General features: G+C 55.1%; 1 protein-coding gene across 9 annotated transcripts in view; it reads left to right on the top strand.

The window, feature by feature from the left end:
- LOC123588727 (Grid2 interacting protein) overlaps nucleotides 1-20470 on the top strand; it is a 35706-nt gene extending 15236 nt beyond the window's left edge. For 2 of the 9 annotated variants that reach the window (XM_045459879.1, XM_045459877.1), the window contains 20 exons: nucleotides 1092-1340; nucleotides 1579-1664; nucleotides 4263-4332; nucleotides 4822-4916; nucleotides 5230-5413; nucleotides 7885-8039; nucleotides 9078-9227; nucleotides 9490-9587; nucleotides 9763-9880; nucleotides 10624-10979; nucleotides 11337-11753; nucleotides 12270-12357; nucleotides 13198-13275; nucleotides 13805-14001; nucleotides 14344-14499; nucleotides 14638-14724; nucleotides 15620-15749; nucleotides 15840-15958; nucleotides 16572-16736; nucleotides 16966-20470. In XM_045459879.1, the coding sequence (XP_045315835.1) occupies nucleotides 1092-1340; nucleotides 1579-1664; nucleotides 4263-4332; nucleotides 4822-4916; nucleotides 5230-5413; nucleotides 7885-8039; nucleotides 9078-9227; nucleotides 9490-9587; nucleotides 9763-9880; nucleotides 10624-10979; nucleotides 11337-11753; nucleotides 12270-12357; nucleotides 13198-13275; nucleotides 13805-14001; nucleotides 14344-14499; nucleotides 14638-14724; nucleotides 15620-15749; nucleotides 15840-15958; nucleotides 16572-16736; nucleotides 16966-17037 (3070 nt within the window). In that variant the 3' untranslated portion in view covers nucleotides 17038-20470. Of the gene's footprint in view, nucleotides 1-1091; nucleotides 1341-1578; nucleotides 1665-4262; nucleotides 4333-4821; nucleotides 4917-5229; nucleotides 5414-7884; nucleotides 8040-9077; nucleotides 9228-9486; nucleotides 9588-9762; nucleotides 9881-10623; nucleotides 10980-11276; nucleotides 11754-12269; nucleotides 12358-12842; nucleotides 12897-13197; nucleotides 13276-13804; nucleotides 14002-14343; nucleotides 14500-14637; nucleotides 14725-15619; nucleotides 15750-15839; nucleotides 15959-16571; nucleotides 16737-16965 lie in introns of all 9 variants that reach the window. The other 7 variants (XM_045459880.1, XM_045459878.1, XM_045459871.1 and 4 more) reach the window with 6 other exon arrangements.
- Nucleotides 20471-27985: the final 7515 nt, after the last annotated feature.

A 27985-nucleotide genomic window follows, 5' to 3' on the forward strand; every position in this document is an offset into this window, starting at 1 on the left:
GCCTCCAGATCCTGTGCTATGGACAGGGGAGTCCGCCAAGATGCTAACTGCTGCCATTACTCGGAGGTGTGGTTGGGCTGCTGGTGGACCCCTGTTTACTGAGTCACTGGGTCCCTCCCCTGTGCCAAACCCTGACTGGTCACTGTGGCCCTCAGCCAAGCCACAGACCTAGCCCTCAGAGAGCTTCCAGCTTTGCAGAAGACATCCACAGCTACCAAGGAAATCAGCCCAGGGTGTGGATCCCACACGGGGAGGCCATTCAAGCCTCCCCACTGCCTCTCACCACTTCCAGGTGGCTTCTCTGGGGGCAGGGACCACGGTGCCATCAGCTCTGAACCTGAGGGCCTGGCTGGCACCGGTAGCAGGGTCTTACTGTATGTCACATGTTGGATTAAACTGAAGGAAGGCCAGCGTTGGGTGCTGAGGGTCGAGCCCATTGTAGCTAGGAAACAGGGTACCAGGCAGGGGCAACAGCCTGGGCAAAAGTGTAAAAGGTAGGACTGGATGTGGGAGTCCTGGCAAGTTCTGAGGAGGCAGCTATAGAAAGGACTGGCCTGAGAAGCGAGCAGGAGGACCGGGAGTGTAAGGAGGGTCTGGGGAGAGTCTGACCCCCGGGGCAGATTGTGGCTTCAGTTTTCTCCTGCGGAGTTGCCTGGAATCAGGTAAGAAGAAGATGAGTGGGGGGGGGGGATCCCGGGCTGGGGTTTGGCCTGGCAGGTGCAAGGGCATGAAACGAGGGAGTTAGGGAAGAGGTCAGAAACGGGAAGACACAGGCAGGAAGGGGAACAGGACCATGGACGCGCTCTGGGGGCGCTCAGTAGCGGGGACAGTCCGAACGTGACTTTCCGGCGGTGGAGCGAGCCCGGCGAGAGCCGGGCGCCGTGGCTCTTGTGTGGCGCAGGCCGGTTGGGGCGCAAGTCCCGGCAGCGAGGGGGAGAGTGGGGCGCGGGCTACTGATTCCCCGGTTACCCCTGGGGTAGGGGCGGGAGAGCCCGGGGCGGCGCCCGCGAGAAGGAGCCTTTAGGCCGCGCCTTGCCGCGACCGGGGCGCTGTCTGGGGACGCGCCTCGACTCTGCGGCCCTCGCCCGCAGGATCTTCATCCCCAAGAAGCACCGGGCACGCTTCGACGAGGTGGTGTCGCAGGGTCTGCTGGGCAAGCTGTGCCGCGCCCGGCGGGCGCAGGGAGCGCAGCGGCTGCGCCGGAGCCGCAGCGAGGAGCGGCCCGAGCGCCTCCTGGTGTCCACTCGCGCCAGCGCCGCCCCGCGCCGCCCGGACGAGCCGCCCCCGCGCAAGGCTTCCTCGCTGCTGGGCGGTCGCGCGGGCCCGGGGGGCACGCGCAGGTACCCGGGGCGCGCGCGCACGGGCTGCGGGTGCTTCCTAGTCGGTGGGCCGGGGTGGAGATCTGGGCAGAGCGCGCGGGGTCGGGGCGTGGACACCTGGGGGGTGCGGGTGCGGGGCAGGAGAGGTTAAGGGCAGCGGGACACGGGACATCTCTATCCCCTATGCCCCCTAGCCTCTCTCTCCCCAGGGCGGGGCACGCGGCCAGCCCCCCCACTCCACCCCCTTCTTTCTCCCCAGGACAGTCCGAGTCTACAAGGGCAACAAGAGCTTCGGCTTCACGCTGCGCGGCCATGGGCCTGTCTGGATCGAGTCTGTCCTGCCTGGTGAGGGGTAGGCGGGTTGTCCTGGATGGAGTGAAGGACCCTGTTAGGCCGATACTCAGTAACCCGCCCACTCGCTTCCACCCCCCAGGTTCAAATCTCAGGTAGCCTGTGCCCTCTAAGTATCCTAGATACATCCGTCTGAGTTGGGGCAAACGCCCTCCAAGTTCAGGGTCACCTTTGAGCCAAGTGACTCGAGTTCTCCATCCAGACCTTCCCTGCGTCCACGTCGGGGGCTGAGGGCTCGGTCCCAGACACTGCGGGAGCCAGGACACACACCTGATGCCTGCCCAGGCCATACCCTAACACCATGCGTGCTCTGTGCTGGGTGCCCACTGTGAACTTGGCACTTGCTGGGCGGGTCAGACTCAGAGAGGCATCAGGCCTTCAGGGCCTCTGTCCACTATCCAGTCCCTTCCTCCCAATCTGGACTCTCCTCCCACCCCCACCCTGCCTCCCTTTTTTTTTTTTTTTTTTGGTGGTGGTGGTGGGGTGCTCCTGGAATGGTGGCATCTTGAAAAAGGCAGAGCCTTAGTGCAGGAATTTTCCCTTTTCCCCCTCTGGAGGTGGGGTGTGGGAGGGGGGAGGGGTCTTCCATTGTGAAAGGTCTCTGTGGGGCAGAAATGTCTCCTGGCACTAAACTGAACTTTCCCTCCTGGTAACCACCTCCCAGGGCTGGGTCACCTGCATCCATAATCTCCCAGCACCTGAGCATGCTGCTCCTGGTGACACATCCCCACTGGTGGACCCGCTGATGCTGAGTCCTGTCTACCCTTCCTCATCTCACACCTCCAATGCATGGATTTGTGGGATGGACATCTTCTGATCCCCAGGAAAGTGCCTTAGTGCCTTAGCATCTCCCGCCACGGGGATCTCAGATGACTGACGCGTTCCAGTTCTTCTCGGATCTGTGCACTACTAAGTTGTTGGCACAGTGTTGTAGGGAAGAGGCCCAAGGGCTGGTGCTCTAGAAAAGAGTAATCTCTCCTCTTTGTCTCTTCCAACTGAGCCACCACCTTCCTGCTCCACCCACGTGGTCCAGCCGGAGATCCTTTGCCTAGGGCCATGTTAAAATCTAGATGTGCTGTTCTCTCCAACCCAGTGTCCAGGCTTCCCCCTTGTCTTCCTTGTCATAGGAAGCGAAACCAATGCTTCAGTAAGAGCTTTTACAGAAGGGGAAACTGAGGCCTTTAGAGGCTCTGGCAAAGCAAGGACCAGAACCTGAGATCTCCTGACTCCCGTTCCAGTGATCTTGAATTCCCCGGCTACAACCCCACTGGCCCTCCTACCCCAGGCTGGCCCAAGCTTCCAGACGGGCCAGATTGGATTCACCACCACCATCGCCCTCTCCTCTCCCCCTTTTCAGCCCCAGGGAAAGGACTCTGCTTCCCTAGCAATCTTTCCTGAGCAGCCTTCTCCCCTGCCCCCTCTGCCCCGACAGTCCCCACAGCCTCATGAGAGTACCTTTTCTTTAGGCATCTGTCCCTTCCCCCACTTGCTTCCAAATCAAATTTAGAGCAGCACCTGATAAAAGAGGCAGAAAGGAAAAAAAACCTGCATCCACAGGAGCAAAGTTACCAGCCCCTCCCCAGGTGGTGGGTACTGGGTTTGGTCTGACCTTCAGGGCCATCAAAGCCGAGTGAGAGTCCACTGCTATCTTGGGTTTAAAATGCAGGTTTTATTATTATCCTGGTGCAGTGAGGCCAACAGATCAGGAGATAATCACCATTGGAAAAAAGAGCGTGTCCTTCACAGTTCCCAAGAGGAAGGGACATGCCACATCATGCAGGGCCACACCATCACACAGGGCCACATGGGAAAGGGAAGGATCGAGCCAAGCAGGTTAAGCAAGCTAAGCAGGTGTAGGATGAGTTTGAATGCTTTCAGCAGGCTCTGGGACATAGGAGCTGTCCCCTTTTGGGAGGTGCCTGGCCCTGGGTGATTAGGGCAGGGCAACAGTGGCCCGGGGTGTGAGAGCCCCGTAGACAAGGAGGTTGGTTGGTTGTAGGCTCTGGATCCGTTGTGTACAAGAGACACTTTTCCGAGCCAGTCATTTACCACATAGGAGTTGGCTAGCCCTGGGAGGGCAGTGCTTCCCAGGTCACCATTGCCCCCAAGATGCCAAAGCATCAGGAAGCACAGAAACAAACAAGCATGATTAATACACCATGTTTCACAGCCTGAGGGAGACGCATGCGTCCCTCTAGGCAGACGCACTTTCTCCTGATGACAAAGGCACAGAGGAATCTGCCACGTGAACTGTTACGTGAGGGGCAGAGACCGGTGTATGGACCGGGGCTCTCAGCAGGTGCACAGATGCTGCAGAAATACCGCTCCCAAGACCTTCCTTGTTTCTGCACTGCTTCAACAGCTCAGGGCTGACAGGTGGTCCACACTGTGCCCCAAACCCTCCCATGCCCACCCAGGGGCTCACTCCCTGCTCAGAGCAGCTGAGAGCAGAGGAGTACTGGGTCTAATGTGGGATCTGCTGGCCTGAATTTGGCTGTCCTTTGCCGCTTTTCCCATTTTGCTCCTGTGAAATGGGCTCGCAGAGCGCGGCCCTGCCCAGCTGACCGGCCCGCGCTCTCTTCTTGCTTCCAGGGAGCCCGGCTGACAATGCTTCCCTCAAGTCAGGCGACCGGATCCTCTTCCTCAATGGACTGGACATGAGGTCAGAGGCTATTGGGGACATCAGAGCTTGGTGACACATCATCCTCCAAGACTCCTGCCTCTTGGGATACCCAGGCCGTGGTCCCAATCTCCTATGACCACTTGGTCCGCACAGTCTGCCCCTCTTCCTATGGGAACCCTTGAATCTGTCCCCCTACACTAGCCAGGATGTCATTGATCCTTCCAACCAGAAAACACCCCAGCTCCATGCAAGGGACACAGTTAAATGGACCATGAGTGTCTTGCCCTTGAGGATAGCCCAGCCTAGGGGTGACGTGGGCTCAATCCCTCTGCGCCCAGAAGTGTCCAGCTGGTCCTGGGCCTGGAGCATCTCCTGCAGAGGATGTGAATGAGCAGGACCCGACTTCTGGTCCTGGCCTAGCTGTGGGCATGCTGAGTGGCCTCTACCAACAGGACAAGGAGGTCTGGTGGGTGGCCGTGGACAGGGCTCATCCTGGTCAGGCCCTCCTGGGCCATCTCTTCTCGGCAGGAACTGCTCCCATGACAAGGTGGTGTCCATGCTTCAAGGCAGTGGCGCGGTGCCCACGCTGGTGGTGGAGGAGGGGCTTGTCCCGTTTGCCAGCGGTGAGACACCCACTACCACTAGGCTTTACGGCTCACAGACACCCTACCAGGGCTCCGTGTGTGGGATTTACGAGTCTGCACAGGACTCTGCCTTTCCCCCTAAGCTTGCAGCTTCCCTCCCCACGTGGTGCCATAGATTCCAGTGGGGCAGCCTCAGGGACCCTGCCAGGGGCTGTCCCTGCATCCCTGTCCCCAGCTTCTGGCAGCAGGTGTGGCTCCCAGTGCCCGGCACTCCCCCCAGCTGCCAGGGACACGACATCCAACCTGGGGATGCTGGGTCACCTGTGCCTCTCCTGCCCGTGGTCCCCGACAGACTCCGATTCTTTGGATTCCCCCAACCCGTCCTCGGCGCTCACCTCCCTGCAGTGGGTGGCAGAGATCCTACCCTCCAGCATCCGGGTTCAGGGGAGGACTTTCAGCCAGCAGCTGGAGCACCTACTCACGCCTCCCGAGCGCTATGGGGTCTGCCGGGCACTTGAGAGCTTCTTCCAGCACAGGTGGCTGAACCAGACAGGTGGCGGGACCAGCCCTGGGTGGGCCCCAAATCCTGCCCAGACTCACCATCGGGGTCTCCCTGCCTGGGTCTCCTCCACCCCCTTCTCCTGGGCGGCCGGGGGGGGGGATGGGGGGGGGATCTCAAAGAAAGCAGCAGCTGGTACCAGGGGCCCCAGGGGGGTGGGCAGTCCAGGTGCCCCACAACAAACCCTCACTCTTAAACCTCCCAGCCACGTGACCTAGCCTCTGCAAGGTGAAGCAACAACCACCAGCTGCACTGGTCATGGACCGCTCACAAGTCTTTGGCCTGTGGGCGCTCGCCACCGGCCGTCGGGCCGTCATGGGCCAGGGGGGAGGGGGTGCTTAGGTCGGTGTCTTCCTTTTTGTAACTTCAGTCCATAGGGTCATTGTCACGGCCCATGCAAACCCCTCACCTGTCCGTGCCCTTTTCTTTTCTTTTTTTTTTTTTTTTTGTTTTAAACAGCGTTGTTGAGATATAACTCACACACCATCACAATGTACTCACTTAAGGGTACGAGGCACTGATTTTTAATGCACACATTGGTGCGTCCGTGACCACACTCAGTTTGAGAACGTTTTCATCACCTCAGAAAGAAACCCCACACCTCTTCACTGTCACCCCCTCCTCCTCTGCCCTTCCTCCACCCCTTAAACAACCACGAATCTGCTTCAGTGTCTCTGTGGCTTTCCCTGTTCCGGACTCCCACATGAATAGGAGCCCACAGTATGTGGGCTTTCACGCCTGACTTCTTTCGCCCAGCATCGTGTTTTCCAAGTCCATCCAAGCTACGGTATCTATTTCCTTCCTTCTTCGTAGCCAAATAACATTCCATTTTGTGGATAGACCACATGTTGTCTATCTGGATGCTGGGCTTGTCTCCACCTTTCATTGCCTTTTAGCTCCACTCCCTCTCCCACATCCCTCCCCTGCCAAGGCACCAGACTGATGAATTTAGCGGGCATCCTTTTGTCTGATGTGTTCCTCAAGTGTAGGCATTGCTGTTCCATATGATGTATTTTTTTTAAGTTTTATTTGAGTAATCTCTACACCCAATGTGGGACTCGAACTCATGACCCCAAGATCAAGAGTCACATGCTCTTCTGACTGAGCCAGCCAGGCACCCCACATACGATGTATCTTTTTGTTCCGCATCGTGATTGTGCTATTCTTTGCACATTCCGTGTGTGACTTTCTTCCACCAAGTGCTCTGTGTTTAGATCTGTCCATGTTGTTCCACAGACATGGAATACATTGTTTATAACTGCAGCCAGATTCTTGTAGATCACCTGCCCCGCCAGCCGTGTCTGAGATATTTACCTGCCAGTGACAGACCCCGCCTTGCTACCACTGTGTTCCATCACAGGAGCATTGGTGAACACCGTCCTGCACATTTCCCCACAGAGCTGTGCACAGTTCATTTGAAATTTACATCTCAGAGCACAATTGCTGGCTCTTAAGGTATTTGCTTACCTAACTTTTTAAAAATTATTTATTTATTTTGAGAGGGAGAGTAGGAGAGGGACAGAGAGAGAGAGGGAGAGAGAGAGAATTTTAAGCAGGCTCCACTCCCAGTGCAAAGCCCAATGTGGGGCTCGATCCCACAATCCTGGGATCATGACCTGAGCTGAAATCAAGAGTCGGATGCTGAATTGACTGAGCCATCCAGGTGCCCCTTGTGTACCTACTTTGACAAAGTAATACCAAATATTTTCCCAGAGCACTGCTGTCACTCATACCTGCAGTCTTTCAGCCAGAAAGTGACATCTTTTTATTTTGAGTTTTTAAATTACTATTTTAGGGGCACCTGGGTGGCTCCGTTGGCTCAGCATCCGACTCCCGATTTCAGCTCAGGTCATGATCTCATGAGTTTGAGCCCCGCGTCGGCCCCTGTGCTGACAGCTTAGAGCCTGGAGCCGTTTCTGATTCTGTGTCTCCCTCTCTGCTTCTCCTCTGCTCGCACTCTGTCTCTTAAAAATGAATAAACATTTTTTTAAAATAAAAAAAAAACAGCCGTAGACAATATATAAACAAAGAGTCATGGCTGTGTTCCAATAAAACTTCCTTTACAGACACAGAAGGGGGTGCAGAATTTGGCCTGCGGGCCATCGTTTGCCAATCCCTGATGTAGTGAGTCAGCCTCCCCAGTACGCTCTATGTGTTTTCATCTTCACAGTGACTCTATGAGATAGATGCTATTTTTATCCCCATTTTACAGATAAGGAAACTGAGGCACCGAGAAATTAAGTAACTTGAGAAAGGTCACTTGGCTGGTAAGTGGCAGAGCCAGGATTTGAATCGGGTCAGGGTGGCCGATCGCCAGGCCTGCCTTCCGCCCTTCCCTGTCTCCGCAGGGTTCTGTGGCCTGGAAGTGCCCCCCACCTTGTCCATCTCTCCCTCCCCCCATGGTGAGCCCCTGAGTAATGAAGCCCTTGCTCCCGCACCCTCCCCCAGGAACATTGACACCCTCATCGTGGACGTCTACCCTGTGCTGGACACACCTGCCAAGCAAGTCCTTTGGCAGTTCATCTACCAGCTGCTGACTTACGAGGAGCAGGAGCTGTGCCGGGAGAAAATCGCGTGTTTCCTGGGCTACACGGCCATGACAGGTAAGCAGCCTCTCCCGCTGCCCCGCCCACCGAAGAGCCAGACACCTGTTCTCAGATCGCAGCCTACCTGGGCCTCTTCCACACACGGATGCACCCCTGTGTCATGCAGACACGTGCCCGACACACCCGGGCTGGTCGCACACTTGGCCCCGCGGATGCGCCTTGCCAGCTTGACCTTTTTTATTATTATTATTTCCTTTTTAATGTTTATTTGCTTTTGAGAGAGAGAGCGTGTGAGCAGGGGAGGCACAGAGAGAGAGGGAGACACAGAATCCGAAACAGGCTCCAGGCTCTGAACGTCAGCACAGAGCCCGACGTGGGGCTCGAACTCACAAATCCCAAGACCGTGACCTGAGCCAAAGTCGGACGCTTTACCGACTGAGCGACCCAGGTGCCCCTCAGCTTCACCCTTAAGTAACATCTGCAGTCTTATCTCAGACTTTAGACACCCTGCCTATCCGCCCGGAAGCCCAGGCTTCTCCCCCACAACACGGGAGTGACCTCAGTGGCCGTGCATTGCACCTCAAGAAATGTGGCACAGACCAGGAAATTCGTGTGGTTGCTGTTTACAGAGCTGGAGAGTGAGCACACAGTCGGGTCACACCTGGCTGGTGCGCCTCGATGCACACGGACACACACTAGGGCCTGCCGGATGATGTGTGGCCTCAGCTTCCCACAGCTGCCCATCTCTTACAGTGTCCCCCATGTGGCCATAAAGCCGCACCCATCATTTAGGCCAAACCCTGTGCCCATGTTCTACATACTCTGCACCTGCCAGGTCACAGCCTGCAGACCTGTGTGCTGGCCCTTGTGTGCCCACCATCCGTAGTCCTGGGGACCCACAATTTGCTGGGAGAGGCTCGAGGGTTTTAGCAAGAGGCTCGGAGCATAGGCTGAGCAGTAGGTGTACAATCTCTCTCCACTTGCCAAGCAGGGCCTGGGGTCACAGATCGGTGCACACAGCTGCTGCCTTCACCCCTCCTGGGAGGCCCCTGGGCTGAGAGGACAAGGGGCCCGTCTCCTGTTCATGTCCCACAGCAGAGCCAGAGCCCGAGTTGGACCTGGAGCCTGAGCCCGAGCCTGAGCCCGAGCCGGTGCTGGAGCCCCAGCGACGCAGCTCCCTGAGGGCCTCCTCCATATGCCGCCGCAGCCTCCGGTCCCAGGGCCTGGAGGCCAGCCTCAGTTGCGGTGAGGCTCTGGACGGGAAGGCGGGACTGGGTGTGAGGAACAGGGCTCCGTTTTCCTACCTGCAAAATGGGGTTGGTGAGACGAGAGATCCCAGAGAACGGGTTGAGCAGGGCTGAGCCATGGCCCTCGGGGGTCTGCAGGGCTTGCTAGTTCTTTCTCCGTGGCTGCCCACTGAGCCTGGGCTGGAACCCGAGCCTTAGAGCTCAGAAGGGTCACTGGATGTCTCCACGGTGGACTCCACCCTCCCCGATTCCCCCAGCAGGTCCCGGTGACTGTCCCGAGATGCCTCTTCCTCTAATCCCAGGCGAGCGCCAGGCAGGCGACGGCACGTCCCTCCCTGAGACCCCCAATCCGAAGATGGTGAGACCTCACCACCCTCCTGGTGGTTCACTTGGCTGCTGGGCATAGGTAGCTCCTGGGGCTGAGGCAGAACCCTGCCTCCCAGACCACCCAGGCCTGGCCTCTGAGGCCATGTGAGGGCCTCACATGGGAGGGGAGGGTGGGTCGGACTCACCCTGGCCTCCTCTCCCCAAAGATGTCAGCCGTCTATGCGGAGCTCGAGTCCCGACTGAGCAGCAGTTTCAAAGGGAAGGTGGGGACCACGTCCAGATCCCGTGCCTCCCCGCCAGTGCCCAGCCCGGCAGGCGCAGCAGGTAGGGGCTCAGCCGGCCGGGGTTCCTGAGGGCAGCGCTAGCTTCTGTCCACTGGGCTGTCTGTCTGGGTGTTTTCCCCATCTGAGGCACATCCTTCGAGCCTCCTCTTTGTTGCATGGCTCCATGACTGAGTTGTGGAGGCCTCAGTGGCCTCCGTGGCAAAGGTCCATCAAGGTTAGGGTTGTCGCAGGTCTTCCCAGGTCCCCTCCAATCCTTACCCCTCCTATAGATTTAGAAGAGCCCAGGTCTTTCCCCTAAGGAGCCCTGAGTTAGCATGTGGCTGTTGGATAAACCATTAAGTGTATGCATTGCTCTGTAAATGGCCCAACTGAGAAGCTAGTTTCTCTGCAGTTCAGAAGGCAGGACGCCGGGGCAGTGTTCCTGTCAGCCAAGGGCCTGTCGGGTGCGGGAGGTGCCTCATGATCCTTGGTCTGGGGCCCGGAGAAGGCCCATCTCCCCTTTGAATTGTGTTCGGTCAGTCCTAGGTGGGACCAAGATGAGCTGGGGTCTGGCCTGTCCTGGGGCTAAGTACTGTTCCCCCTCACCTACTCTGACCTTTGATTTCCCTTAGGGAAGGGCCTGGGGAGGCAGGGGCATCCAGGGTCTTCTTGTGCTGTGTCCAGAGAGGGAAAGGAAGGTACCCAGGGACACAGAGCCACCCTGCCCCGGGCCCCTCCCCTCCAGCCTGCACCTGGGACCCAGGTGCTGACTGAAGAGACCTCACACCTTATCCCCCACCCCAGGGCCCAGGACCCTGTCCAGCGTCTCGTGGCCCAGCGAGCGGCTCCTGCCCTCCCCCTGCTACTACCCACTGTGCTCAGGGGGCCTGGCCTCCCCCAGCAGCTCTGAGTCTCACCCCTACGCCAGCCTGGACAGCAGCAGGGCACCCTCCCCACAGCCAGACCCCGGGCCCATCCGCTCCGACAGCCCCCCAAGTCCGGACCCTGCCCGCCCACCCAGCCGCAGGAAGCTCTTCACCTTCTCCCGCCCCATGCGAAGCCGGGATACTGACCGCTTCCTGGATGTGCTCAGTGAGCAGCTGGGCCCCCGGGTCACTGTCGTGGATGATTTCCTGAGCCCTGAGAATGACTATGAGGAGGTGAGCGTGCAAGCAGGTGTGGAGGGCGAGGGGCCCAGGTGTGCCATGGGGGTCTGGAAGGGGAAACAGTATCCCTGGGCTCCCGCAAGAAGCCTGTTGCCCTTGGGAATCTGCCCCAGGCTACTCCCCTCCCTGCCCCGGTCCATCCCAGAATCTGTCCCAGGCTACCCCACCCCCTGGCTTGAGCTATCCCACCCTTTGACTCAAGCTATGACACCCCCCACTTAAGGCCACCCCATATACCTTATCTCGGGTTACCCCGTTCCTTTTCCCAGAATGTCCTATCCTTGTCCCCAGGCTATCCCACCCCCTGCCCCAGGCTATCCCACTCTCCCTCACCTTGCTCCGCCCTGGCAGATGAGCTTCCACGATGACCAGGGCAGCTTTGTGACCAACGAACGGAGCAGCGCTAGCGAATGCATCAGCAGCAGTGAGGAAGGCAGCTCCCTGACCTACTCCTCCGTCTCCGACCACATCCCCCCACCCCCGCTCAGCCCCCCGCCACCGCCGCCTCTGCCCTTCCATGACCCTAAGCCCAGCTCCCGCACCCCCGATGGTCCTCGGGGCCCTGCTCAGACACTGGTCAAGCCCCTCACCCAACTCAGCCACCCAGTCCCTCCACCGCCCCCGCCACCCCTGCCCCCACCGGTGCCCTGTGCACCCCCCATGCTGTCCCGGGGCCTGGGCCACCGCCGAAGTGAGACCAGCCACATGAGCGTCAAGCGCCTACGGTGGGAGCAGGTGGAGAACTCGGAAGGCACCATCTGGGGTCAGGTAGGTGACCTGGGGCCTGGGGGTGCCCTGCACCAGGGGTAGGTGGCCTGGGCAGCAGTATTGAAGACAAGCCCCTGTCCAGTTTGTAGCCCCTGGCATTTCCCGCTTCCGTTTCCCTAGCATCGTGAACCCAGGACAGCTCTGGTGAGCGCACCCCCTGCATAGAACACCCCCAAGCAAGGCCAGAGCTCTTGGCCACCTCCTTAAGCCCCCTCGGTTGGCTGCGGCCCCTTTGCAGTCCCTTCATCCGCCTGCCCCAGTGCAGCTTGCTGGCTTCTGCAGGGGGAGTATTGCAGGTGTACATATGCAATGGACTTGAGGCAGCGGCTCACCGCCTGATAACCTGGACGAGTTCGTGTCTCCCGCAGTCTCCTCTGGCCCCCACGTGTACCCCAGGGCCTGACGAGGGCTCTCCCTTCAGTAGCTCCCAGGGCAGCCCTTAGAGGGTGGGTGGGGTGGGCGGTGGCAGTGCGGTTGCCAGGGTAGGGCCTCACTGTGACGCCCTCTGCCTTGCAGCTCGGGGAAGATTCTGATTATGATAAGCTGAGTGACATGGTAAAATACCTCGATCTGGAGCTCCACTTCGGCACCCAGAAACCTGCTAGTGAGTGACCCGAGGGCCCTGGGGGAACCCTCCGCAAGCCCTCTCTGGAAGTCCACCTGCTGCCTTTTGTGGCATCCCGGGGCTTAGAGTCCCAGAGGCCTGCACCGACTGCCATTTGCTTACTGTGTCCCTGAGTTATTTAACTTCGCAGAGCCTCAGTTCTCCTGTCTCAAAGTGGAGATGACCGTAATAGCTGGCATTTATTGCACGCTTCCCAAATGCCAGACACCCTTGTTTCTAAATCAATCCTGTGATGACCCTATGAGACAGGGACTGTGACCACCCTGGCTTCTTGATAAAGAAGCACAGAGAGGCTAGATAATATGCTTAAAGTCACAGAGCCAGAATCAGGTGACCAGGAGGCACCCATATCTAGGAGACTAGATGTCCCTTCTAGTCTCTCTGTCCCCTCTCCCCTGTCTGGGTATCTCCCTATAGGATTGTTGGGTGGGGTTCCAGGCAGCCAGGGGTATCATGTGTGACAGGTGGTTGCAGGATGGAAGACAAAGGCCTTTGTCCATCCAGGAAGCATCTGCAAGGTGGAGAGGTGGTTGGTTCACCTTACTCGGGCAGCTCAGTCCCAAGGGCCCCGGCCGGGGGGGGGGGGGGGGGGGGGGGGGAGGGGGGGGCGGGGAGGGGAGGGGAGGGGAGGGGCACCCACCACGCATGCTGAGTATGTTACACCTGAGTGGGAGACTGAGGAATGAAGGAACTGTGGACACCTGGAGCTGATTCAGTCACGGCCCTGTCAAGGGTTGTCTTGCCATTGGGTGCGGCCACACCCCTCCTGGGCCGTCCCACCAGCCTAGGGTCCTCCCGTTAAACCATTTTCCCTTCCAGAGCCGTTGCCCGGGCCCGAACCCTTCAGGAAGAAAGAAGTGGTGGAGATCCTGTCTCACAAGAAGGCCTACAACACCTGTGAGGGGTTCGGGGAGTCCCAGGGCTTATGGGGGACAGGAGGCGGCCCCGTCTCTGGGCCGCAGAGCTTTGGATCCGCGGGGGTGGATGACACATTAGTCCGTGGGGGTCCGACACCGGCTGGGTGAAGGCCCCCTCCTAGGTCAAGGAACCCACCCCGGCGCGGGTGCCGCGCTGGGCTCCACCCTCATTGGCCCCGCCCCCTCGTTGGCCCCACCTCTACAGGCCTCGGCTTCCGAGTTATGGCCCCGCCTCCAGCCGCATCCTCTACTCTCCCTCACGGGGTCTCCTCCCTCATTTTGGCACCACGCCCACAGACCCCACCCGAATCTAGGTCTAAGTCTTCGAGAACCCTGTCCTCGCCTTTATTCGGCCTTGGGAAGAACCCTCTGCCTCTCCGGGCCGGCTCCTGCCCCGCCCAGTTCCTTGCCCCGCCCAGGCTCCACCCGGTAGCCCCGGGGAACTTAGGCGCCCCGCCCACCCTCCGCCCGGCCCCGCCCCCGACTCACGCTCGCGGCCCGGCCCGCAGCCATCCTGCTGGCGCACCTGAAGCTGAGCCCCGCGGAGCTGCGGCAGGTGCTCATGAGCATGGAGCCCCGGCGCCTGGAGCCCGCGCACCTGGCGCAGCTGCTGCTCTTCGCGCCCGACGCCGACGAGGAGCAGCGCTACCAGGCCTTCCGCGAGGCGCCCGGCCGCCTCAGCGAGCCCGATCAGTTCGTCCTACAGGTGCTGCGGCCGTGACCGCCGCCCGGGGTCGGGGGGGTGCTGCCCGGCGGCCTCGGCCGCCTCCATCGGGGCCCTCGCTGTGACCGGGGCTGCGTGGGTCCCGCTCCCCTACCGCCACTGCGCTCGCGCCTCTGAGTCCCAGTTTTACACCTTTAATGGCCAGTTCCCACCCGGGGTTCAAGGTAGATGGGATTGTGCTTATTTTTGTGTGCTCATTTTGGGATTGTGTTTATTTTTCTTGAGGGGAATGCCGGGCAGCCAGCTGACCCCCACCCCAGGCTGCGGTGGGGCGGTGGGGCCCCTGGTGGGATGGGTGCAATCCTGGCGTTGACTTCGTGACAGATGCTGTCGGTTCCGGAATACAAAACCCGCTTGCGCAGTCTCCACTTCCAGGCCACCCTACAGGAGAAGACGGAAGAGATCCGGGGCAGCCTGGAGTGCTTGCGCCAAGCCTCCCTTGAGCTCAAGAACAGCCGGAAGCTCGCCAAGATCCTGGAGGTCAGGGCGCACCCACTCTCCGATCACTCCACCTGCTTGTCTGCCCCTTGGGGCTTCCAGTCTGGAGGCCCATCCTGATAGTGGTCTGGGGTGCGGGGTGAGCACCTGGGCAGGACCTGCCCACCTTTCTTTCCACAGTTTGTGTTGGCCATGGGCAACTATCTCAACGATGGACAGCCCAAAACTAACAAGACCACAGGCTTCAAGATCAACTTCCTGACGGAGGTGAGGGGACCAGTTGGCAGTAATGTATGAGCTTGCCCTACCGTATGGAGGCTGGGGAGGCCAGGCCCAACCCAAGTTGTGGCAGAGGGGAGGAGAGAATGTCATGGCCAAGGAGCGCCCTTCTCCCAGGAGGAAAAGCTGGCTGCCAGCAGGCCAGAATGTAATTGCAGTAAAGGATGGGTGGGGGACCTTTTCCAAGCCAAGCCTCGGGATCTGGAATAATGGAGGGTGGGGGGACAGGGAGGGAAGACTCCAAGAGGAAGGAGAGAATCTCACCTGGTAGCTTCTGTGTCCTTAATACCACCACCACTGTCGGGCCGTCCTACGCTTATAAGATCTAGGATCTGAGAAAGGACAGCTTGAATACCTGGTCTTCCCACTGTTTCTGGGACCTTTCCCCATGGTACCTTTGATTGTTTTAAAAGAGAAGAAGAAAAACTCCATTTGTAGATATGAATGTTTTAGGATGTCTGAAGCCCAGGAGGGCCACATGTGGTTCCAGAAAATCACAAGAAGGAAGACATGTGAATTGTGTCCCACCACCATCACCCAGGGGTCAGAAAATCTGGGGTTATATTTGCTGACAAGGCCTCACTGCCAAGGACAGAAAACCTGGTGGCCTTCTCTAGCTGATGGCTGTGGGCCTGGTTCCTGGGGGGCTGGAAGGATGTCTCAAAGATCTGGGCCAGGGAACCTCCAAACTCCTGAGGAGGCCTGTGGGCATCCCAGCAGAGCTTCAGAGGAAGAAATACTGGCAACTTTGGAGTAGCTGGGTGTCAAGGGCCAGGAATTGCTGTCACAGTCCTGGAGACGTGGGGCCAAGGGTACCCAGACCTGTGTGATCAGGTGTCTGATGGGGTCCTTGAGGAGTATGTCTGCTGGGCGTCACTTGCAGCTGAACTCCACGAAGACTGTGGATGGGAAATCTACCTTCCTGCACATTCTTGCCAAATCGCTGAGCCAGCACTTCCCAGAACTCCTCGGCTTTGCTCAGGACCTGCCCACTGTGCCCATGGCTGCCAAAGGTAGGCTGAGTGCATGGGTGGGGAAGCAGAGGCGCCACTGTCCTGGGCTGGGAGGCCGGTGCTCGTGAGGCTCTGTTCCCTTCCCTACAGTGAATCAACGGGCCCTGACCAGTGACCTAGCTGACCTCCATGGCACCATCAGTGAGATACAGGCTGCTTGCCAGAGCACACCCCCCTCCGGTGAGGACAAGTTTGCTGTGGTCATGACAGTATCCTCTGAGCAGCCGGTCCCAGCACCGGGATGGGGAGCTGTCTGTAGCCCCAGTGGCCACTGGGATCCGGGGGTCCTGGCAGAGGGTCCATCCTGGTGATTTAGAATCCAAGCACTTACACCAAGTCTGCATAACTGAAAAGGAGTTCTTTCGACTGTCCAAAAGCCACTGCCTCGCCCCATCTGTCCTTCTGGGCCATAGAGCCCAGATTTAAGTCACAGGCAGTCAGGAGAGGGGGACATTGCCACAGAGTACAGATAGCGTCAAATGCTACAGAAAAAAAAAGAGAGAGACAGAGAGAGATCAAAGCCTAGAGAGTGACAGGGAGATACTAGCAGCGGGTGTTTGGGGAGGAAGGGGTCACGGCATCTGAGAAGAGCCCATAGGGGAGACAGGGCTACCCTACAGAGAAGACAAGTGGAAGGCCACGAGGCTGACTGGCTGTGGTGGGCTTCATGGCCAGCTGAGAGGGCAGTGTGCGAAGGGACTGGAGCCCCCCGAACAAGCATGGCTCCTGGCTGAGCACAGGGCATGTGGCAGCTAGGCTCAGCCTGGGGTCACTGCCCGAGAACCTGAGGATGCCTGGCAGTTTCCTTAACGGGGCAATTAGTCCTTCCTAGAGACGGCCCAGCCGGTGCTGCGGGCCCTGGACGCGCTGCAGCGGGAGGCCACCGAGGAGCTGGGCAGGGCGCTGGCCTTCTTTGGCGAGGATTCCAAAGCCACCACTTCTGAGGCCTTCTTCGGCATCTTTGCAGAGTTCATGAGCAAGTTTGAGGTGAGCTGTGATGAGAGGCCGAAGAGGCCTCTTAGAAGTCCCTCTGGAGGTCAAATGCGGCCTCCATGAAGCCCAGATTGGGAAAGGGCCCCCCGCACATGTGACAGGACCCCCATGGGGCCAATAGGTCCCTTCCCTGGCTCCCTGGGTGGGGAGATGAGGCAGGGCAGGGAGTCAAGGGTCCCTGGACCACTGACCAGCCCCTCCTCATGTGCCCCTTCCTCCCCAGCGAGCACTCAGTGACTTGGAAGCTGGGGACGGCCCACGCAGCTCAGGGATGGTTTCGCCCCTGGCCTGGTGACCTCCGGAGCTCATCTTGCCCAAGGCCCAGCCCAGTGGCCTGGAGCAGCCCCGAGTGGCCTGGGTGCGGGAGGTGGGGCCCGGCCTCCCCGCATCTCCAGCTACCTCAGCTGTCGGGCTCTGGGTGCCGGGAAGGTTCAGGGTCATCCAGGCTTCCCTCTGTGGGCCTCGGCCCCCGCTCCAAACAAGCACTGGGACATGGGGCAGAGTGGAGGCGCAAACTCCCCGAGGAGCGTGAACCACAGCTGCCTGCAGGCGTGCTCATACTGGGGAGCCTGGCTTTGCCCCTCCTGGCTCCGAGGGGCCTTCAAAGCAGCCACTGGCTGTACGCACCCTCAGGACTCTGGTCTGGTCCCGGAAAAGGGTTTGTGGGTGGGGGTGGGGGCCGTGACCAGCAAGTGGATTGTGAGGTGGCCCCCAGCCTGGGGCAGTGTGTGCCATCTGCCCCTCAGAGCTCAGCCAGAGCACACTCTGCCCCAAGCGAGGACGTCGGAACCTTCTTTCCAAGTCTGCTCCCAGTGGGCTGAAGGGACACCCTTGCAAAACACACACCCTGGACCCCAGAGAAGGTGACAGATGCCCTTGAACATGCCATGCCAATGGGCACGATAGGCCTGTGGTCCCTCACCCAGCCCCGGCCTCCTGGGACTGCTTGGAAGAAGGCAGGGAGGAAAGACACCCCCAGGTGCAGGGCCCTGGGAGCCTGGGTCTCGGAAGCTGGAAAAACTGCAGTTGACTGCAGCCCAGCCGGGGAGGCAGGAGAGATGCTGGGCAGGGATAAGGGGGAGAACTGGGTTAGGAAGGCACGCCTCGTCAGGTGGTAGAATTGAGGGTTTTTGTCCTGCAGACAAATTGAAGTCCAGTTTGGAAGTGGCGAGTTTGAAGTGGGGCGTCTGAGAATGGGACGGCGTGGCCAAGGTGGGGGCGGGGAGGACAGAGAGATGTTTCGGTTCTGGGTGAGCAGGATTTGGTGGCCGATTGCCTGGCTGGGTGGCAGTGACGTTCCCTGGAAGAGGTCACACGAGCAGAGCAGGTGTAGCGGTGGACGACACAGTGGGACATGCTGGGGCCCCCAGAGGCTGTTTCCCGTGTGTGCCTGGAGGCCCTCATGAGGATGGGAGGAGAGGAGACAGTTACCTGGATCCTAGGGACAGGGATGCTGTGGGTGGGGAAGATGTGTTAACTTCTTTCATCCTTCCCTTGCTCCAGTGGGCAGTTTCCGGCATCAGGCAGACTCCTCTTTCCTTAACTTTCTTCCAGAGAAGTCCGAAATGCACTTTAAACCTGTCTCTTGGATTCGTTTTCTCTCCCTACAACCAAATGGCTAATGTTGCTCTCGGATGGGATTTGGGACCCATTCAGTTCCTCCCAGTCTCCCACAGACTGCTCTTTGAAGCCATGTATGTTCTGTGCTTGTTCTCCACGCACAGCCACCGTGTAAAAATGGCTAAATCGAAGCATGCAATTCAGCGGGGGTAGGGAGAGAGGTCCGGATGTGGCTAGTGGTGCACATTGGTCCCCAGCAGCTCAAGCTAGATAATTTCAGGAATTACCAAGGCCCATGTGTCTGAGAAACATGTCAGACAGTTAAAATCCCTGTGTGAGATCCACAGACACGATAGAATCCACCAGGCTGTAAGGAGACGTGATCCCCAAAGTAAATCCAGCCCCGTGCCGGGGGCACGGGTTGGCAAGCCAAGCACTAGCTCTGTTTTCTCTCTAAATGCCTTGTATCAGGAACCTACTTTGCCACACAATGCCGTGTAACAAACAGTCCCAAATCTCAGTGGCTTGAAACAGTAGCCATCTACTGCTCATGACTCTGAGGGTCACCTGGGCAGTTCTGACCTGAGCTGGGCTCAGTGGACTCACTCATGTGTGGACAGTCATCTGTGAGTCAGCTAGACAGCTTTACTAGCCATGCAGGGCTCTCTCCTGTGTCTGGGGCTGTGGCTGGGACAGCTGGGACGGCTTCGCATGGCCTCTCATCCCCCAGCTAAATAGCCAGGACCGTTCACGTGGTGGAGGCAGGGGTCCAAGGGAACCAGAGTCACAGAAGGCCCCTTGAGGCCTAAGCTCAGAACTGCCACCCCACCACCCACAGTCTATGTCAAGTGACAAAGGCCAGCCCACATTCTAGGGAGGGAAAATAGGCTCCACTCTTGACGAGAGATGATGCTAAGTCACACTGCAGAGGGTGTGGATTCAGGACAGGTGGAGAAGCAGGGCCATTTTCTGAATCAGTCTACCACCTGGCCGCTTGGCCTGACATCTTGGTACAGATCCCAGCCTCCTTAAATCCTCAGTGGCCTCGGTCCTGCCTGGACCCAGCACAGCTCTGGGTAGCCACCTCCTTATGTCCTCCAGGTGGCATGCTCCCTTCTCTCTCACCCAGTCACCTGACTCCACTCGGTCCAGGGGGCAGCAATGGTCTGTGCCTGCCTAGCAACCAGTCTCCCTTCTGCTGGGAAGAGCACCCTGTTTTTCCTTTGGGAAATTATCTCTCCCCTACTCACAGGCCCTGAGCAGTGCTGACTGAACAAGGATGATCCCGTGACTCTGGCTGGCTGACTTAGAGTCCAGTTAAGACTCATGTTAGCACTGTTTGGAAAGGGAGCTCCCTCTTTTCTGGGTGAATTGTTGGATACATAGAGGGTAGAAGCCCGGAGGGGGCTCTCGGGACCACCACACGGAGAACACCTGCCTGGGTATGGAGCTAATACAGGGAAGAAGAGGAGAGCAGACTACTCAATACATCTCTTTTGGCCCTGGATCCAACCATGCCTGAAGCAGACTTCTGGACTTGTCAGTTTCTGAGCCAACAAATTCTCCCCCTCCATTTGTAAACTTTTAAAATTTATTTTAAGTTTTTGGCTTAGGCTGGTTTGAATGCGTTTCTGTCACTTGCAACACTAAGAGGGTTGAATAATACACCCATCCACAGATGGTTACAGATGTTCAGTCTTTTACCATTCTCAGCAAGAGCTCTTCATTCATAAATGCATTCGCCAATACTTTTTGACTGCCTACTATGTGCCAGACACCATGCTGAGTGCAAACATCTTTATGGGTCAGCCTTTCTGAGTTTGGTTTTCTGGGATTATGCTTCATGGTGATTCTACACCCGAGTCAGTACAAAGCCCTATATGTGAGCTAATATGTGCGCCATACCCACCCCACACCCCCCCACACCCCCCGCCAACTCCTTACCAAGTGTCAAGATGTGAATGCAAGCATTTATACCCCAGGAATTTATTTATTTCTCAATAATACTAACAAAACAACATAGCCTAATTACATGCCACCTTTCCTAATAACAAATGTTTGTAGGTAGTGTGCCCAACGTTTTACATATTTCAGCTCATTTTAAGTTCACAATGACCCTCCTAGGTGGGTTTTGTGATCTCCTTTTTACAAATAAAAAGTGAAACTCAGGTTTGTGACTTGCTGGATCAAACACTCAGCTCTGTCTACGTGAAAGGCCATCCTCTGCGTCTTTGTCTTGCTCGACACAATTTTTTTAAATGTTATTTATTGGGGCGCATGGGTGGCTCAGTCAGTTAGGCATCCGACTTCAGCTCAGGTCATGATCCCACGGTTTGTGAGTTCGAGTCCTGCATTGGCCTCTGCTTCAGATTCTGTGTCTCCCTCGCTCTCTGCCCTTCCCCTGCTCGTGCTCTCTCTCTCTCAAAAATAAATACACAAAACATTTTTAGTAATAAAAAATAAAATGTTTACTTATTTAAAAAAAATTTTTAAGTGTCTTTATTTATTTTTGAAGGAGAGAGACAGACAGCAGAGCATGAGCGGGGGAGGAGCAGAGAGAGAGGGAGACACAGAATTCGAAGCAGGCTCCAGACTCTAAGCTGTCAGCACAGAGCCCGAGGCGGGGCTCGAACTCACAAACTGTAAGATCATGACCTGAGCCAAAGTCAGACGCTTAACCGACTGAGCCACGCAGGCGCCCCTACTTATTTATTTTTGAGAGAGAGAGAGAGCATGGCGGAAGTGGGGGGAGGCAGTGAGAGGGGGAGAGAATCCCAAGCAGGCTCCACGCTGTCAGTGCAGAGCCGGATGAGGGGTTCAATCCCATGACCCTGGGTCATGACCAGAGCTGAAATCAAGGGTCAGATGCTCAACCGACTGAGCCACCCAGGCATCTCTCAACACAATTAAAATACATATAGGGACACCTGGGTGGCTTAGTCAGTTAAGCATCCAACTTCAGCTCAGGTCGTGATCTTTTGGTTCGTGAGTTCAAGCCCTGCATCAGGCTGTGTGCTGACAGCTCAGAGCCTGGAGCCTGCTTCAAATTCTGTGTCTCCCCCTCTCTCTGCCCCTCCCCCACTCATGCTCTGTCTCTCAAAAATAAATTTTAAAATATTAATATATATATACATACATATATATATGTGTATACATATATATATGTGTATATATATGTGTATACACATATATATATGTGTATATATATACATTAGTCTTTCCAGGACCACAGATGCTGGTGACTTCAACATAAAGCCCATAGCTCTTTTCTCGCTTCTCCTGTTTTTCCTGCTTTAGTCTGCTCCGGCTGCCACAACAAATACCACAAAGTTGCTTAGGCCACAGGAGTTTTCTGCCTCACAGTCTGGAGGCTGAGAGTCCAAGATCAAGATGTCAGCAGGTCTGGTTTCTCCTGAGCTGCTCTCTTCAGCTTACAGATGGCCTTTTATGTGTGCGTGTGCACATTCCTAATGTCTTTTCCTCTTCTTATAAGGACCCTGGTCCTCTGGGTTTATAGAGTCCCACCCTTATGACCTCATTTAACCTGAGGTATCTCTTTAAAGACCCCATCTCCAGGGGCACCTGGGTGGCTCAGTCTGTTAAGTGTTTGGCTCAGGTCATGATCTCACAGTTCGTGAGTTTGAGCCCCGCGTCGGGCTCTGTGCTGACAGCTCAGAGCCTGGATCCTGCTTCAGATTCTGTGTCTCCCTCTCTCTCTGCCCCTCCCCTGCTTGCACTCTGTCTCTCTGTCTCTCTCTCAAAAATAACAATAAACATTAAAAAAATTTAGAAAATAAAACAGGTCTTGTCTCCGCTCAGACATGACGAACAAATGCCATTAAAAACAAAAAAAAAATTTTTTTTAAATAAAAATAAAGACCCCATGTCCAAATGCATTCACGTTCTGAGGTCCCTTATCGGATCCCAAGGAGGCCTCAAAAATCTCTGGATTGATCTCATGCTCCAAAGAGAAAGTCTTCTGGGGAGCCCGGGTGGCTCAGTCCATTAAGCATCTGACTTCAGCTCAGGTCATAATCTCACAGTTCGTGGGTTGGAGCCCCACTTCGGGCTCTGTCTTGACAGCTCAGAGCCTGGAGTTGCTTCAGATTCTGTGTCTCCCTCTCTCTGCCCCTCCCCTGCTCATGCTCTGTCTCTCTTTCTCTCAAAAATAAATAAGCATTAAAAAAAATAGAGGCTTCTGAGCGGGATGTTCCCACCTTCCCTCTCTTCATCCCATGTTCAGGCCTTGCTCTCAGTTCCAACTCGGAGTGAATTCTCCGTCTGTGCTACATTCCTGTGTCCCCAGGCTCCCAGGGCGCTCTGTGAACACAAATCACTCTCCACAGGCTCCTTCCCAGTCTCCTGTAAATATCCCTCCCGCTCCCCTTGCAGCCCTCCCAGAACAGTCTAGACCCCAGTGCTTGATGTCTGGTCAGTGCCCCTTCAGAGCCCATCTTTCTGAACTGTTGTCCACTGTCCCTGCCTCTGTCCCCACCATCCACTCACCTCTCAGCACTTGGCCACCAAGTCTCTCCCATCGTCCCCCTCAACCTGCTATCTCCCTGACAGGAAGCCACAGGGCACGCTTGTCGCTTGCCGTTCTTATCTTAACTGGCCTTTATTGAAGCAACACTGGGCGCTGTTTACCCTCCCTTGGCAAATTCTCGCACACCCAGGCTTGGGCTACCAGGTGTCTATGCACCGATAACCCCGTCATCAGCTTGATTTCCCAGTGCCCCAGCTGCTTCTAGCCTTTGCACACAGCGAGGGCTCAATAACTACCCATTCAATCAAACTGAAGTAGCATCCGGACACGGACACAGGGCCACCAAGCTGCTCAAGGGACTAACCCACTTCTCTCTGTAAGGTACCCTGGCCACGTGTATCCGAAAGGCTAAAACAAGTGTTGCAAAGTAACAGTCCACAGAGGCCAAGCGTGCAGTGCAAACATACGAAGTGGGCAGGTGCAGGAAATCCACAGGAGGCCAGGGGAGAAGGGTGGTTGACACAGAAGGACAGTAGAGACCGTAGTGGGGGGGGGGGGTGCTGGAGAGCAGATGCCCTGTCTGCAGGGGGACCCTCCGCTCCGCTCCAGCCTGTGGAACTTCCAGGTGGGGAGGCAAGCCTCGTGATGCCTGACCGACAGGCTTTCTCAAAGGACGCTAGAAATCCAGATTTTTTTTTAATTTGAAAATGCCCTGGTGAAATGTTCGCAGCCAATTCAAAACCGTAATGGAGATGATCAATTATGAGCCGGAGGAAACATTTCTGTGAGCCAGATGGAGCCCAGCTGTGAATCTGCAACCCCCGAAATAAAGCATCTGCTACCAGCTGACACATTCATGCCACCCTGGGGTACAGTGGGGTACCCCATACAAAAGGACTTGATAACGTTTTTAAATTTTAACAAGGGAACTGCGTTTGGGGCTCCTTGGCGGTTCCAGTTTCCGGATGGAAAGATGCTGATTGCCTTCTTTTGAAGATACCCTTTGTTTGAGGAAATTCACTCCATGGACCGTTCAGTCACAGGAAGGTGGGCCCCACACAGTGTTGGGAGGGGAGAGGCGGGAAACTGTGAGTTACCATGAAACCAAATGCCGTTCCGCAGACCAAAAGGTACAGGGTCTGTTGAGCCGTGCAAATTAGCTAGATCTTTACCTTGACAGCATCCTGAAAGGGAGGGAAAATATTTTCTCTAAAAAGAGTTTGATGGATTCCCGATTGTGTGTTCTTGGACCATGTGAGGATAGTGTGGTTTCTACGGAAGGAACCCCCATGGAGTCACCGCATGCCCCGGTCTGGTGAAATGGGTCGTATCAGTTACTAGGAAATTGACCCCATGGAAACAGTCAGAAATGCAAATAGACATGGAAGCACACGGTTGTTTGTTTGTTTGTGGAGCTGATCTGAAGCAACAAGGATGTCCAGAAACAAAAAAGATTTGTGAAATAAAATATATGACAGTCCCATGTTGGAATAGAATGTAGCAATTAAAATGTTGAAGAGTTAAGTAAGTCATGGGAGAATGCTTATGATATACTAAGTAAAAAATATACAAAATTGGATGTAACAAGATGACCTTGGCTGAAATGAGGCGTTTTTTTGTTTTTTTTTTGTTTTTTTTTTTTTTTTAAGTTTACTTACTTTGAGAGAGAGAGCAAGCAGGGTCACGCAGCGTGAGAGAGGGGGGAGAGAGAGAATCCCAAGCAGGCTCTGCACTGTCAGAGCAGTGCCCGTTGTGGGGCTTGAACCCACGAACTGCAAGATCATGACCTGAGCCGAAATCAAGAGTAGGATGCTTAACCGTCTGAGTCACCCAGGCACCCCTGAAATGAGTTTTTTGAAGTCTCGATGAGGGGAGGAGAAGGAGAAGTGTGGGCGGGTATCAGGTTGGACTGGGTCATCCGTGTCTGTGGCACCGCTGCTCAGAACTGAACAATGTGGACACTGGGGGACGCCTAAATGCTAACCTCCATGGGATCGCCTTTCTGGGAGATGAGTCTTCTCCTGATGGAAAGGTAGATCGTACTATTGGTCACCCTTGAAAAGGTGAGTCTTGGGGCCTGGAATGAATCAGAGCAAGCCTGACGCTGGGCTGAAGACGACCATTCTTTCTGCTTGAATTCTGAAGCCAGAAGATGCCTGGAATATTTTCAGAGGAGGCAGGGAGCCTGCCCTCAACCCACGGCATGTGGTGGGCAGCTCCGTTGGTTGTCTGTGTGGGCCCCACCCAGTGCCCCTGGGTGTCCCAATAAACCCAATAAACCCAACGGACCCTTGGCAGCCATTTTCCACAACGCGTCTTTGCCCACTTGGCTGGCTTGTTGGACTTTGAGGGATGCCTGGCCTAAGCTGAGCCAATCAGAACCCCGCCCAAGGAGATTTAAAATAAATACAGAGAGGGGCGCCTGGGTGGCGCAGTCGGTTAAGCATCCGACTTCAGCCAGGTCACGATCTCGCGGTCCGGGAGTTCGAGCCCCGCGTCGGGCTCTGGGCTGATGGCTCAGAGCCTGGAGCCTGTTTCCGATTCTGTGTCTCCCTCTCTCTCTGCCCCTCCCCCGTTCATGCTCTGTCTCTCTCTGTCCCCCAAAAAATAAATAAACGTTGAAAAAAATTTAAAAAAAAATAATAAATACAGAGATTTCAGGCTCATTACGGCTGCTCTCCAGAACAGGAGAGATGTCAACTTGCCAGGTGGGGCAGAGATGCAGAGACCGGTCTGCAGAGGAAGAGAGAAGAGCAAGGTGCATGCAATTTAATCTGTTTTGCCATTTCTTTTTTAAAAAATTTTTAACGTTTCTTCATTATTGAGAGACAGAGCATGAGTATGGGAGGGGCAGAGAGAGGAGGAGACGCAGAACCCTAAGTAGGCTCCAGGCTCTGAGCTGTCAGCACAGAGCCCGACACGGGGCTCGAACTCACAAACCGCGAGATCAAGACCTTCGCTGAAGTCAGACGCTTAACCGACTGAGCCACCCAGGTGCCCCTCCGTTTGGCCATTTCTAAGTGTTCTCAGCCATTAAATCTAAGCCATGAGAAATTATCCTTGATTGCCAAGGGCCTTTAAACAATCACTGATTTCATCCTCACTGGTAAAGGAATCTGCAGAGTTGTCCTCAAATAATTTCATATTATTCAAAAGCATGCACATGCATGTGTGTGTTGAGGCATATCTATGTATGTATATGTGTATCCACACGTAGAAAGCAATTCATCATTCTTTTGAAGTCAGCATGGACTCAGATATACAATAGGCAGAAATAAATCTCGGGTATAACCTCATTCACGTTCAGAGATGTGCATCTCCGCAGCAAATTACACACAAAAGAGAAATGAGAAGAGAAAATGAGGTACGATGTTATATCGCTGCATTCAGTAACAAACTGAAATGTGTGTGCAAAGTTTTGATGATGCTTACTTAAAGCTGAAGCTTTATCTCATAAGCTCTACAAAAGAGTAAAAAAAAAAATGATAAATCTCTTAGGAGCTACTGTCAATATGAGCTTAGGTGCTAGAATTTTATACACAAAAAAAGGGTATAGCGCCTAGGTGGCTCAGTTGGTAGAGTAATAAACTCCTGATTTCTGCTCAGGTCACGATCTCACAGTTCGATTTGCGGGTTCGAGCCCTGCGTTGGGCTCCGCGCTGACAGCACAGAGCTTGCTTGGGATTCTCTCTCTCTCCCTCTTTCTCTGCCTCTCTCTCTCTCTCAAAATAAATAAAAAATTTTTAGAAAGGGTGCCAAAGCTTACTCTATACCAAGAAAGGCATACACACTGTACCTCAAATAGAGGGAGAGATTAGCAGAGGACAGCTTTTTCAAAGTATTTAAATACTTTCCGTGTTTAACTTTGTATTGCTCTGATGGGAAGCTGTTGAATCTGCCCATGCCTGTGAATGAAAACTGGAATAGGTGATAGGACCCTGTGCCACTGCTGAAATATACAGGCGTAGGCTGCGTGTAAATATTTATATAATTGGCAGCAGCTTGCCACACAAGTCCATCTGTTTTGTGACGCTTTCCAAGGAGTAGGTCAAATCAGAAGCAGCCAGGATGTCCAAAAATAGAGGGTCAGTGAAAAAATTATGTTTGCCAACGAGTGACCCAAAGTATTAAGAGTGATCTCAGATTTGTGCTTACCAGTTGGTAAAAGTACTTGAAATACATAATGTGTGCAGAAGACACATTACATGGTTACCAAAAACTATCTAAAGTTCCCGAAATAAATGAGAGTCTTTGCACCTGTATCAAGAGGGTAGAGCCAATTCTCCTGTGCTCAAGAAATTCATCCCCAAACCTTGATCAGCCTTTCCTCACGCTAAGTACCAACCAGTATTTCTGAAAGAGGCTGTGGAAACGGACACTAATTACTACAACGCTGATTCAGGAGCTGAACTGCTGAGTCACGGGGGTTCACCGGTCTCCGAGATACTTCTTAGTTTGTCAGGTTTTTTTTTTTTTTTTTTTTTGGCTACGTGGAAAACTCCATCCTGGGAAACAATCAGGCCCATTGTCTCCCAGATGCAGAGTTTTCGCCTAATGAAATCCTGGCCACTGAGCTCTGGTGTTGTTCTCCGGCCCCCAGTTTCCACCGCTCAAGAATTCTCACATTCACATCCTTCTCAATTGTCATCCCTTCTTGCTTCTTGAACCTTTTGGGATCATGTTCACGCTTCTAAAGTACATATTTTACTTTGCAACTTTTTAAAACTATTTATTTATTTATAAAAGTATGCTTGTATTTAATCTTTACACACAACATAGGGCTCGAAATTCACAATGCCAAGATCAAGAGTTGTATGCCCCTCTGATGGAGCCAGCCAGGCATCCCTACTTTAGAATTTTTTTTTTTAAATGTTTCTTTATTTTTGAGAGGAGGGGGGAGGGACAGAGAGAGAGACAGACAGACAGACAGAGGATCCAAAGCAGGATCTGTGCTGACAGCAGAGAGCCCAATGTGGGGCTTGAACCCATGAATGAACTAGATCATTACTTAAGCCGAAGTCGGATGCCCAACCTACGGAGCCACCCAGGTGCCCCTAGGACTTTTTGTAATGACAGCCTATTGGTAGTAAATTCTGTCAGTTTCTGTATCTGAAAATGTCTTTTTATCACCCATATTCTTGAAAGATGGTTTTAGTAGGTATATGGTTCTAGGCTGACAGTTATATTTTCTCATCAA

The sequence above is a fragment of the Leopardus geoffroyi genome, chromosome E3 (assembly GCF_018350155.1).
Source record: "Leopardus geoffroyi isolate Oge1 chromosome E3, O.geoffroyi_Oge1_pat1.0, whole genome shotgun sequence".
In the NCBI taxonomy this organism is placed as follows: domain Eukaryota; kingdom Metazoa; phylum Chordata; class Mammalia; order Carnivora; family Felidae; genus Leopardus; species Leopardus geoffroyi.